At 42.7% G+C, this 12,980-nt stretch overlaps 1 protein-coding gene across 15 annotated transcripts in view; it reads left to right on the top strand.

Moving 5' to 3' along the window:
• The window catches only part of NRXN3 (neurexin 3), a 1,815,083-nt gene that overhangs the window by 1,396,716 nt on the left and 405,387 nt on the right, over nucleotides 1–12,980 (top strand). For all 15 annotated transcript variants that reach the window (XM_059890636.1, XM_059890635.1, XM_059890634.1 and 12 more), the window contains 1 exon segment: nucleotides 1,710–1,891. In XM_059890636.1, coding sequence (XP_059746619.1) covers nucleotides 1,710–1,891 — 182 coding nt within the window.

Raw genomic sequence — 12,980 nt, forward strand, 5'->3', positions numbered from 1 at the left:
ATAGGGTAAGATTTTATAAATGGTCACAAAAATGTCACAGGCTAATTTGCATTTTTGGTGATTCTATACAATAATTCCTGAGTAACCTTCAGTTTTCCAAATAAAGAACAAAGGGAACGGTGGTGATATTTGTAATCATCTACAGAAAGGAAACTATTTAAGTGTTTCACAGATGGAGAGATATTAAGGGTAAATCATTACATCCATGTTTCTAATTTTAAGAGGCTTTGAGGGCGTTTGTGGATAATAAGGAGCAAACATTGTTGTGCGTGTAGAATTAAACATAAACTTTCCATACCACAATCCTCAAATCTCCAGATGAATGTGGAGGGCTTTTTCAGACTCCCATCCCCTAAGAATTGAGAAATTCATAAAAGGAAAATAATGTTATGCTACATGTAATACCCAAACTGAGCATACTGGAACAACTAGAATAGTGACCTTTCAAAGAGGACAAATTAAATTCTATATGCCTCAGAATACAATGTGGCTTAAAGCTTTAGAAAGGGATAAGATATGACATATACTCCTAACTCTAGCCTCATAGCAGCTTACTCTGTTATTTCTGAACAGGCTGCATAACTCATTTCTTCTTCAAACAACATAATTCAACCCAATATTCTGTGTAAACTAAATGTAGACCCATGCTGGGGATTTTTAGAAAATTCGAGAGATATAGGAATGCTTGTCTCATGTTGCTTTAAAACAGTTTCAAGGATTGGACTATGATCAATGGGAAACTCACAAGAAAATCTGGTGCCAAATGTCCTCTGAACTTTGAGATGAATGACATATGGAATTACTCACTATGGGTAACATACATATAGCCGTGAAAACTACAATGATATAGCTGTTTTGGCTACCAAATCTGCATACTTTTTCCCAAATGCAGATTTTAAAACTTGTTTTTAAAACTAGACCTTTGAAATGTATGAGATGTAAGTATTTTCCCTGTTTTTCTTCCTCTTTTTTCCTATTTTTAAATTAATATAGTCTTACTGACCCTTGGGTTTATAAATTATAAAAGCTAAAACACAAGTAAACATTAAAAACACCACTGAATCCACTAGTCATAGTGAATGCTGCTTGTCATGATCAAAATTCATTCAACTGATTTTTTTTTTTTCCGTGTCTCCTGTATCTTCTTTTCGAAATTTAGTTTGGAAAGGAGTCAGAAACATCTGGTTTACTGGTATTCTGTCACAGCAGGGGGAAAAATATAGAGTTAATTTTTTAAAGGCCTCTGCAATTAATATTTATCACCTTTTTATATGGCAACATAAGAGTAAAATAGACAAACGCGTTGTCACGTAACTCGGTTTTCTCAGGCTTTCTTTTCTGAGAGGGTGGCTGAAGGTTCCTTTCTTGTGCTGTCCTGGCTGAAATGGAAGATGAAATAGCTCTCCCAAGGTAGGAGAGCTCTCAGACATGGCGTGCTATCCAACCTCTGCCCTTGTTCAGCAGGACCTGGAGACGCGAGGACCATCTCTCGCCAGCATCTGCTTTGTGATAACTCATTTCGCCTGCCTCTTTAATTTGGAGTGACAGCATCTTCTGAGCCCCTGCATTGCATCCCTCTTGGTCTCTGCATCTGGGCACGTGAAGGCCGTCGTGCTCCACGGCTCCCTGTGCAGAGTCTCGGCAGGGTAACCGCAGCTGGCGAGGAGCCCTGCAGGGTCCTCATGCTCCTTCTCTCCTTGCTTTCGCAGCTGGCGCCACGTATATCTTCGGGAAGAGTGGAGGCCTCATCCTATACACCTGGCCGGCCAACGACAGGCCCAGCACACGCTCCGACCGCCTGGCCGTGGGCTTCAGCACAACCGTGAAGGACGGCATCCTGGTGCGCATCGACAGCGCCCCGGGCCTCGGCGACTTCCTCCAGCTTCACATCGTGAGTACCGGGCTGGGGCCCGGATTCTCTTGTCTTCCTGCTGGTCTGAGTGAGTGAGCCAGATAACTGCCGTGGAACATTCTAGGCTGACGCGACACCGGAGCACGCGTTTATATCCTTTCCTCTATGCTGGAGCCACACCTAAGGGGTGCTGTGTGTTAAGCCTCATTTTCCCCCCTTGGATGTGAACGTGATGCCCAGAGGGTGCCTCGGGAATAGAAAATATAAAACGCGTCCTGTCCAGACTCCCTCCCCTACTGGGTGGCTTGGCCGTGAGACATTTAGCAGACCACTTAGGTGCAAATTGGAGAAGGAAATGGCAACCCACTGCAGTCCTCTTGCCTGGTAAATTCAATGGATGGAGAAGCCTGGTGGGCCACAGTCCATGGGGTCGCAAAGAGTCGGACATGACTGAGTGACTTCACTAACCCTAACCCTAACCCCTATTCCACTTAGGTGGAATAAGAGACTGACCAGGTACAGTTCATCAGCCTGGTGCAAGTGGCAAGGCCATCTTGAGTGTCAGTGATCTCCTCCGTTTGGCAGTCAGCCAAGGTTGTCTCCAAAGAAGGGGTCCCCAACCTCCGCGCCAGGGACTGGTACCTCCTGCAGATAAGCAGCAGTATTAGGTCAGAAATAAAGTGCACAACGAATGTAGTGCCTTTGAATCACCCTGAAACCACCCCCACCCCACTCCATGGAGAAATTGTCTTCCACAAAACTGGTCCCTGGTGCCAAAAAGGTTGGGGACTGCTCTGTGAAGGGCCAAATAGAATATTTGGGGCTTTTTGGGTCATGCAGTCTCTGACATAGCTACTCAACTCTGCCATTGTTAATGTGAAAGCAGCCACGGCCAATCCATCATTAAAGAAATGTGCGTGATTATATTGCCATAAAAGTATATTTATAAAAACAGACTGCAGGCTGTGCTTGGGCAACCTCTGCCCAAGCCCGCAGGCTTTCTTGTTGAGATGTGAAGAACAGATGGTAAAAACTGAGGCCACAGTGGATGGGGCAAACAGAAGCAATGCAATGGCCAGGAGTTGGTGTATGCGTGCGTCGTATGTATCCGACGGTTTGCTTGTATATGTAAACCCAATAAGACTGCACCCTCACTCACTGCAGATCATTAAGAACCCAGTGCAATTCAAAGAAATTAAAATGATTTGGAGGAAAAAATTACTTCGTTATGAGGATAGAAAATATTTTTATAGCAACAATTAACCCATTTTATCACCTGTGAGTCTGCAGTTAGGAAAGTAGGCTAGAGAAGGATATGATTCTCATCCATAAGTACCCAAAGTGCAGCCACCAAGAGCAAAGAGAGGAATTGCTCTCATTAGTTAGCAATGACAAGGCTAGAAAGAATGGATTTAATTTGGAGCAATAAGAATTCAGTTTAAATAGCAGGGGGGATAAAGCAGTTAAGAAGAAAAGGCAACTGGGGATTATCACCAACCTCCAAAAAGGAGGAAAAGGGACGTTTCTTGGTAATCTTTGAATGTGAGTTTTGCTAACGCGCACATCTACTGAGGCACGTGGGGTGAGATTTCATTGCTGGGCTCTGGGGTGGTGGTGGCTGGCTAGAACCGTACAGCAGGCTCAGCCCTGGAAACTGCCCCTCTCCAGCACCTGCTCTTTCAGCAGCCCTTGGAAAGAAAAGCAGCTGGAAGGAAAAGGCTTGAGCTGGAAGGAAAAGGCTTGAGCTGGAAGCCTATCTGATCTCAGGGTGAGCCAGAACAAACCAAAAGGCAGAGAAGCACTGGTTAGAAACAATCGGCTTCAAAATGCAGAAGAGGGGTCTTGAAGAGAGCCGTGAACCTTTAGCACTTCCTCAGATGCTTCAGAGACCATATGGTACTCTGAGCCTGAGCTCAAGCCTTTTAAAAAGCCACACCAAGGAGCACAGAGAAACACAGCCATAGTTAGTACAGTTTATCTTTATTTGGCCTCTAAGAACCACCATAATTTACAAAACTGTGAGATTTATGCTGCATATAACTTAATGACTATTTCATGGCAGCTATAACTGGGCTATTATTACCAGTTCACTTGCATTTTCACAGTGATTTATCTTCTTTTTTTTATTCAGTGTGACTTACTAAGAAAAATATGATTTGGCACAGCCATGTGCATCCTTTTCGAGTCCAATAATGTGCTACGGGTTTATCCATTTCTTCCCATTTGTGTTTTGTAAAGCAGTTCCACTTTCAGGAGAAACATTTTCTTATTTTCTGGTAGTTTACTTGGAATTGGCAGCGTTTTTATAAAACGGATATGAGGATCCTGGGAACTTCTAGGGAGAACCAAAGCATTCCATTTTGACTCTTTTTTAAAAGCAAACATACAAGAAATTTTACATCAGAATGTGTAGAGCTCCCTTGGGCATTGTGAACTTATTCCCATGATGTTCTCGTTGCTTAAACATTCTGGGAAATTCCAACAGATTCTCCTTCAGAGGTTGGGTTAGGAAATGCCATCTGGCATTTTTCAAGAAAAGAAAAAGAGACCCTATGATGTGAAGAAGCCACACCATTCTAGAATGGACCTGACATATCTCTGGCCTTCTGGAGCATGGGACCCCTTCATTGGTGTAGTCATTTCAAATCTTTTATTCACTGGTGCAATATCTCTGGTGTGTGCCAGAGACAGAAAGTGTATGTGATGGTACTCCAATAAAAATGTGCCTATAAGAACAGGCTGCAGATTGTACGTTGGTGACCACTGCCCTAGACTGGGCAAACATCCTCAGAGAGATATAAAGAACATGTGATTAAAATCTGATGTCAGAGTAGGCAGAGGAAAGGGAAGGTTCCTTACTATAGTGGAGAGAAGGTCAAAGAACTTGACAAAATCCAGCCTCTTGCTTTGGACACTGACGTAGCTGCATCAGGAAAATGAAGCCACAGATGCCTACTAGATAATTCTATGTGGTTTTCACTATCTGTCAAACATGGATTTGTTTATTAAACACAGTCTGTTTCCTTGTACTAGAGAAAATTACTCAGAAAGAAAGGAATGTAAGGGCCATTACTAAGAGCGGAAAAGGTTGGAGGGGAAGCAAAAGATTTCATTCCGCCTTGCAGTGCCCCTTGGAGAAGAGAACCAGTGAAAGCAATGACAGGTGTGAAGAGGACGTGAAGGCAGGGTGAATCCCAGGGGCGAGGAAAAACACAATCAAGTGGGCGTGAGCAAGAGAGGACACATTTGCCCAGAGATGGGCTCTGGCCAGGGTCATCTGTGGGCAGAGCTGCATTCTTCGAGTGTGGGTGTTAATTGTGGAAACAACCGGAAGTGCCTTGCTGCTACTCCTGAGTGGTTGTCAAGCTAATACATTGCTCAGAAAAAAAGTATAAACTCTGAAATTAGCGTGTGTGTGCACCCACATACACATGCAAGAGAGAGAAAGAGAGACATGAACGGAGAGATTGAGAATTTGTGTTTCGTAAACTGCTGTGAAAGGCAGTTCCTAGGAATTCCTGACTTTTTGAGCAGTGGTAACACGGTGTTTCGAAGAAGCCCTTTTTACCCCCAACTTAACCTACCTGAGGGAAGAGAAAATTATCTCCCAAGAACACTGGGGAGTCTGACCCCAGGATGAGCAACCACTCTCTAAAACAAGACTTGCCTGTTGTCAAGACCCCAGAGCAGGAATGCAGAGAACGTCATCCTGCATGCCAGCTAAGTCCTACTCTCTCCATGCAAGCTTTGCATTGGGAAGATTTGGGAGAATAGAAAGCAAATAAAGCAAGTGGAAGCGTCGGCTTCCACCAGCCTTGACTGCCACCTGTGTGGAAGCGGGGCTGTTAGGATTGAAGTGAGCTGCCCATGTATTCCACTTCCTCTAGGCTTCACGGTCCTTCTTAACACGCTTGAAGTCTCCCATATCTCTTCCTTTGCTATCCTAAAGTCACCACACCTAAAAAGCCCTTTGGGGAAGCAGGTATCTTTTTCAGCTCATATTCCCCTGGAGGCCCTTGAGTCACTGACTAGTTTAGTCAGTCTTTGTAAGTTCCTTCCCCCACCAGGTTGAAGTCAACCGCTCTGACAGGATTTGCGAGCAAGTTTTAGTCAGTTCAGTCGCTCAGTCGTGTCTCACTCTTTGCGACCTCATGGACTGCAGCACGCCAGGCCTCCTTGTCCATCACCAACTCCCGGAGTTTACTCAAACTCATAAGAGCAAGAAGGAGAAATAAATCAGCATGACTAATTTGGGGACATTTGGGGGAGTGGCAGGGATTCATGGAGAGAGCTTGGTCAGAATGAAGGCTTTGGTGCCCTGGGGTAAAAAGAATTGGTACAAAAAAAGGGACACCCGCACAGGCCTGGGGAGGCGCTGTACGCACACTCTTCCCTATTTTACACTTTGCTCACGTTACCTGTTGTTCTTGCCGAAAGAACAGGGGCTCTTCCTTGTTGGGCTGATTTCTTTTAAACCAAACATCTTCCCACTCACCTGGTCTCATGGTAATTAAATAGGCTTGTTGAACAAGACAAGAATTAGATCATTAAAAAAAAATCAGAGAAGGCCAACAGATCAAAATAATTTAGACTGTTTGCTTCAAATTAGCTTGCATTTCTTCGTTTTTGGTTCACACGTCTGTGATGTGCTGCTTTCTGTGTCAGTTATTAATTATGATATTAATGAAATCATAGATGAGATGTATCTTAACAAAGGTAAAAAAGTCTTTGCTGAAGTGTGCGCTCATGAAATCAAATTCTATGGAGGGAGGGTCTCGTAGAGCAGAGGGATTTTTACAAATCATTACGTCAAATATAAGTTCCCTCCTTTGAAATCTATTGTTGAGAAATTAATCTGCTCAGTATTTGGAGAGAAGCTATCCATTGTGAATGACATCTGCCTATTGACCCTGTGTGTTTGGAGCTGTGTCATGTTGCAGTCATCTTCTTTATACAATAGGGACAAGACTGAATATGACCAGAGAAAGGATTACCATGAGGTGCTTGCCATTGCTATCATGAAACTCCTGACAGTCTCCTTTCACCACCTGCAAAATAGAAGGATGGGGAGAATTGGGCAACAGTCAGCTTCTCTTTATGTAGTTAATACAGGGTGTAAAAAAGGCATCCTGTTAATTTTCTTCTCTCTGTGTGTAATTCACAGTAAATCCTCTTGGATTCATTTTTTAATTATGAGCCTTTCAGGAACACTGAAAATTTATGTGTCAGGGCACCTGTTTTGTTTGACAAGAATCTATAACCTTCCCCGACTGTTTCCTTCCTGACTTACAATGTAGACACTTACATAAAACGAAGGAGTAGAGAAAGGGTTATTGTTCACATCGACCCCCTTTTCATAAGGGCATAGTGTTCTCTTTCCAACACCCCTGCCAAAAAAAAAAAAAAAAGACTGATGGTATTCTCTCATTGTCAAGTTTGGGAAATCAGATATTTATTAAGTTTGGCTTGTATAGTATTGTTTTTCCATAATTTATAGCACTTGAAGAGACTCCTGGAGAAAAAATGGGAGCAGAGCTGAATTATGATAAATGGTCTGTTGCTCACATCTATCGCATCTATAAATTGCTGGCTCGGATGTTTCACTTGGCTGTCTGTGTGTGAGATACTCGCAGTAAACCATCAACCTCTGGGTTGGTCCTCAGTGAAGTTAGGTGGCTGTTAGCTTACGTTCATCTCTGGATTTGGCCAGTGGTAGAACTGGATTGGGTTCAGGCATGGCATGTGGGGGAATCTGCAGAGGAGTCCAGAGAAGTGTTGGCGTTCAAGACTGGTAACAGAAGTCAAGAGAAAAAGAACAGGGAAACAACAAAAGTATCCACCAGATGCAATTTCGCTTCCCACAGAGTGCTGCGCACTGCAGGCTGGCTCTGTTTTTCCTTTAGCTGCTATTTGTTCATGTTGAAAAAGGCCTCTTCGGGTTTTCTAGGCTTAGGAGCTTTTCCAGATCATTAGCCACTTCTGTGGAGAGGGCCTGCTGGGGACCCTCTCTGCAGCTCCCAGCTTAGCTGTTCCATCCCGGCAGGGTTGGAGGAGAAGGTGGGAGAAGGGAGTGGTGGGGGGTTTTGACTGAGTGACCGCTTATGTAAGCTGAACCAGAGGCAGCACCTGCATGCAAGTCGTGTGTGTTTTCTCAGATCTTTGCTATTCCCAAGATATTTTGATCTAAATCTGTTGATTTTGATTCCACGCATGGTGTTGAAAGGCAGAATGCCATAGTAGAAAAATGTGCTTAATTTGTGGTTGGAAGACTTGGATTTGAGTCTCATTTCTGTCCATATCCAGTGAGCTACTTGGCTTTCAGCAAGTCGCTCCACTGCTTTGAGCCTCTCCTTTCTCTTCTTTAAAATGGGCACCAAAAAAGATGACCTCATAGGTTTTCCTGGGGCTCAGACAAAATAAAGCTTTCAGAAGTTGTTATTGGCTAAGGACTGCGTGAAAAAAGAAGGATAGTTTTCTTGATGAAATATCTAGCAGGTGATGACTTCATTGGAGGAAAAAAAAAATAGTGAAAGGAAATGTTTTATCATGAAAAGCAGACTTTCATTTTAAGTGTTTTTGAAGTTGCCTGAGACAGTTTCTGCAAGCAAATTCCTATTTTATCTGATCAAAAGCAAATTTTTGAATTAATCACATCTACAGTTGAGACTTTTGGAGGGTCCTGTTAGCATGCAGTGAAGAACCCAGTTCTGGCTGAGCGAGTCCTGATTGAGTCAATAGACTGCGTAGACCCCTGCAGCATCCTCAGTGTCTCATTGTAGGTCATGATGTCCCTACAGTGTCACGAGGCGATGCACTGTGTCTCCACTGTCCTTAATGTTCCAAAGGGCTCTATACTCACCTGTGAAATCATAGTCCATCCTGCCCTAAAGTTCCTTCTTCAGTTGTATGAAGCACAGCTCATTTTGCAAAAAGAAGGAGATGGAAGAGGAGGTGGTGGTCATGGTCCCATGGGTGGGTGGGGAGGAGCAGGGAAGGAGGGAGAAGGAGAAGGAGGAGACAGTAACGACAAGCAGGACCATCAAGGGAGCCAAATCTTCCTAGATGAGGATGGTGTGAAAGTGGTTTGAGACCCACCATGGGCATCAGATAAAGACCTAGAGGGCTTGGCCCTATTCTTGGGCATCAAGAGGGCCCAGAAAGGGTCATGGCTGGAAAGAACATCCCAGTGTGGGTCCAGCCAGATTGAGCAGAGTAGCTGCTGCTGTCAAGGAAACTGGAAACATAAAGGCACATATACAGATAAAAGCATTTCAAAGATTTTTGAGTCCTCAAACATAAAAGAAAAATGAATGATAAATTTAGTGTGCAGATGAAATGTATAGTAATATAGCTGGAAAAATTGAGTTGACAATGCATGTGGAGAATATTTTATAGCTGGGAGACAGTTATGAGAAGCGAGGCCAAATGACCATATCTTTCTCATTTATCACTGACACCACTGACACTTTGACTGTTAACTGATGGCGGTCCTGTTTCAGAACCATCAATGCATATATATAATATACATTTAGGAAAGTCAGAGTGAAGACGGTTTAGCTCCCGAGCGACACTCTTTATATGTGAATTGAGTGTCTTTTATGTGCCATGCTAATTGCTATGTTTTGGGAATTCTGTGATCAACCTTGGCTCACATAGAGCTAATGGACTTGAAAGAACATGGTAATTAAAATATGAGAAATTGGGTTTTCTACACATTTAGGAGATAACATAAATACAACTCTTACTATATAGCTCCTGGCATATAGTGCATTTTCAATCATGGATAGCTTTGGTAATTTTTTATTCAATTAACGTTTTTTTAAACTCAGAAAACAATGTAATTTCCTAACCAATAGATAGACTTTTAACCAGACCTTTGAGAGTCCAACTTAACTAATATAAAATTCTAAGGAAGCATCAAAATATTGCTGATTTAAAGCCAACCTGGTGGTATATATCCTAGATTATTGCAGTTATCAAATACTGAACAAGTTCTGAATAGCAGAGGCTTTTCTGACAGATGAATGCCAAGTGCAGCAAGCAAGCAAACCCTAGGCACCATCCAGTGAGTGCTGGGGCTCATATGACTTAATGACAACCCTACCTTAACACCATCATTTAGATGAATTATCTCATTGACCCACCGCTTACACTGTTACTGGTCATTACTTCTGGAGTATTGTTCAGTGCACCAGGGCAAGAAATAACTCACTGACACCCTGAAGCTATAGATGATGGATTTTAGCTCCCTGGCTGCATTCAGAAAGCACGGAGCTCAGCATATTGATTGGGGAATTCATTAGCCACCCACCCCATAGCATCATGTGCTCAGATCCTGATGCTGTCACTGGGGCTGTTTCATCTTGTTAGTGTTTCCCTGATAGATGGCAGAGGGAACTGTACAGCTGTATTAGCCTCAAAGATGGTACTGACAGCCAGACCTGTCATTTCTCAGCCTGAGATGACACCTTTGGAACCTAGAATCACTTAAAGACATTTAGATAAGCCCTGCTGATCGGCCAAACTAACCTTCATCCCAAAGTCAGTTCATACTTGGACGAGAGGAGATGACCGGCAATTAAAATGTTTCCTATTCTATTCTTGACTCCTTAGTTAACCTCTTTTAATTCAGTTTATTTTTCTACTGCATTGTCTATAAGATGACAGGTAATTTAATGGCATAGATGATTATTTCCTACATTTATTTCGGACCGTATCTTCAGAGTTCATCTTACATGACTGCCATTGCCGTCACTCGCCGCAAATACTAAGTGCCAGGTACTAGACACTGTGCACAGACTTTGTTTACTTTATTATGAGCTCACAACTACTCAGTGAGATAGTCACTATTAATATCCTCACTTCATAAATGAGGCAACTAATGTTTAATGAAGCTAGAGAATTTTCCGAGGATTAGCACTGCTAATAAACAGCTGAGCAGGCATTCAGATCCAGTTCTGATTCTTAATTACTATTACACCCCTAATGAAAGTTTCAGAGTAGAAAGTGTAGCGGTGATCATTTTAATTCAACACGTATTTACGAAATGCCGATTTATTTGGAGTTGGTGGAGATAAATTTATTTGGAGTTGGTTGGAAATAAAGACTGTATACACAGCTCTGTTTTAAGGGAAGATGGGCAGTATACCAAGGAAGGTAAGGATACTACTGGTTCTAGACACTGAAGAAATGTGCGTGGACAGGGTGGGTCAGATTTTGGCTGGTGGAATCTGGAGAGGGAACATGCCAAATGAAGATACTAGCATGAGTGTAACCTCAAAGGAAGAGAATGCAAGCTGTATTCTCAAATTAGGTATACAGTCTGTCCACAATAAATGACTTGAGGCAATGGGCAGACTGTGGAATGGCAGAAAGATCCCAAGTTTTAGAGGCAAGTGGTCTATGATTCAAAAATATAGCTTTGCGTCCAACCAGCTCTATGTCCTTGGGTGAATTTTTTGACATCTCTGGAGGGCATGGCAACCCACTCTAGTATTCTTGCCTGGAGAATCCCATGGACAGAAGAGCCTGGCGGGCTACAGCCCATAGGATCGCAAAGGATCAGACGTGACTTAACACACATACACATAAAATAATAATGCTACATGGCAAATCTGTGTAAAGATTTATAATAATGTGTAAAAATGTTTCATGAGTCTTTTCTGGTCCATAGTAGATGCTAAACAAATTAAAGAAATATTTTAAGTTTATTATTATTTTTTTCTTTCCAGGTGTTTTAGGCCTGTAGTTGGGAGAACCTATAATGGGGAGAACTTGAATGCCATATGGATAGATTGGTTCTGAAAGCAGTGAGAAGCCCTTTTGAAAGTTTTTGAGTAGAAGACAAAACCCCCAAGGCTTAATTTTTGGGAAGGTTATTCTGGCTCTGTTGAAATAATATTTTTCAGTGGGTTTTAGGAAAATCAATAGCTAGAGATTATTGAAGTGGTCTAGGAAAAAGTTTTAAAGGATTTATTGTATGATGATGATCATATGAAGAGAATGAGGATGAAACAAAAGAACATTTCCCAGATAGAATCAATGGGTATCACTAGCTGGTTTGATGAAAAAAAAAAAAAACAGAGAAAGAAGTAAGGCATCTCTGTACTGGGAAGGTTGTGATTTCAATAGCAATAAAAGAGGGGGACATATTAAACAATAGATTTTAGGATAAAATCATAGTTTGACTTTGGTTTTGCAAGTATAAGGCATCCAGGAGTCCATCTACAGAGCTTCCCAATAGGAAGCATGTGATAAACTCAGATGAGGGAGAGGACCCCGAAAGAGGGACTTGCGGGTTCTCGGTCTGGCAGTGATGGTGGAGACTCTGAGGACTGCTAAGGTCTCTAAGAAGATAAGTGAGTGGGGACTTGGGAAATAGATACCCACCTTTACAAGAGGAAGAAGGAGAAGGAAGGAAGCTAAGAAAGAAGAGGCTGGGGGTTCAGGGAAGACCTAGGCAGTGAGGTTTACAGAAGTCAAAAAGCTTGGAAGAGGTTTTCAAAGCCAAAGAGTTCTAGAACTCTTTTACCCCTACATATTTAGTCAAAGCTCTGTCATTTGACATCACTTTGTGGAGACATCTTCTTCATCTTTATTTTTATTTTTTGCAGCATTTAACGTTTGTCACTCTGGCCCTCTCATCAGTCATTTCGTGTCTCTTCTCCGGGTAGTTGTCATAAGCATGACCGACTCAGAGCCGGAGGACAGAGTCTGGTCCTGGCTCTGTCACCAACTAGCAGACATCTCCAGGAGGTGGAAGAGATATAGATGGTGCCCGCCTCGGAATGGTAGACGAGCTTGATTGACAGAATGCTTGTGAGTGTGTCACCAACTAGCAGACATCTCCAGGAGGTGGTAGAGATATAGATGGTGCCCGCCTCGGAATGGTAGACGAGGTTGATTGACAGAATGCTTGTGAGTGTGTCACCAAGTAGCAGACATCTCCAGGAGGTGGTAGAGATATAGATGGTGCCCGCCTCGGAATGGTAGACGAGGTTGATTGAGAGAATGCTTGTGAGTGTGCCCGGTTACCATTGAAAGACTTACACAATTAAATAAGATCATTTTCATAGTAATATTGTTATGCATACCAACTGCTTGGGGCTTCCCCAGTGGCTCAGCAGTA

The sequence above is a fragment of the Bos taurus genome, chromosome 10 (genome assembly GCF_002263795.3).
Source record: "Bos taurus isolate L1 Dominette 01449 registration number 42190680 breed Hereford chromosome 10, ARS-UCD2.0, whole genome shotgun sequence".
In the NCBI taxonomy this organism is placed as follows: Eukaryota; Metazoa; Chordata; class Mammalia; order Artiodactyla; family Bovidae; genus Bos; species Bos taurus.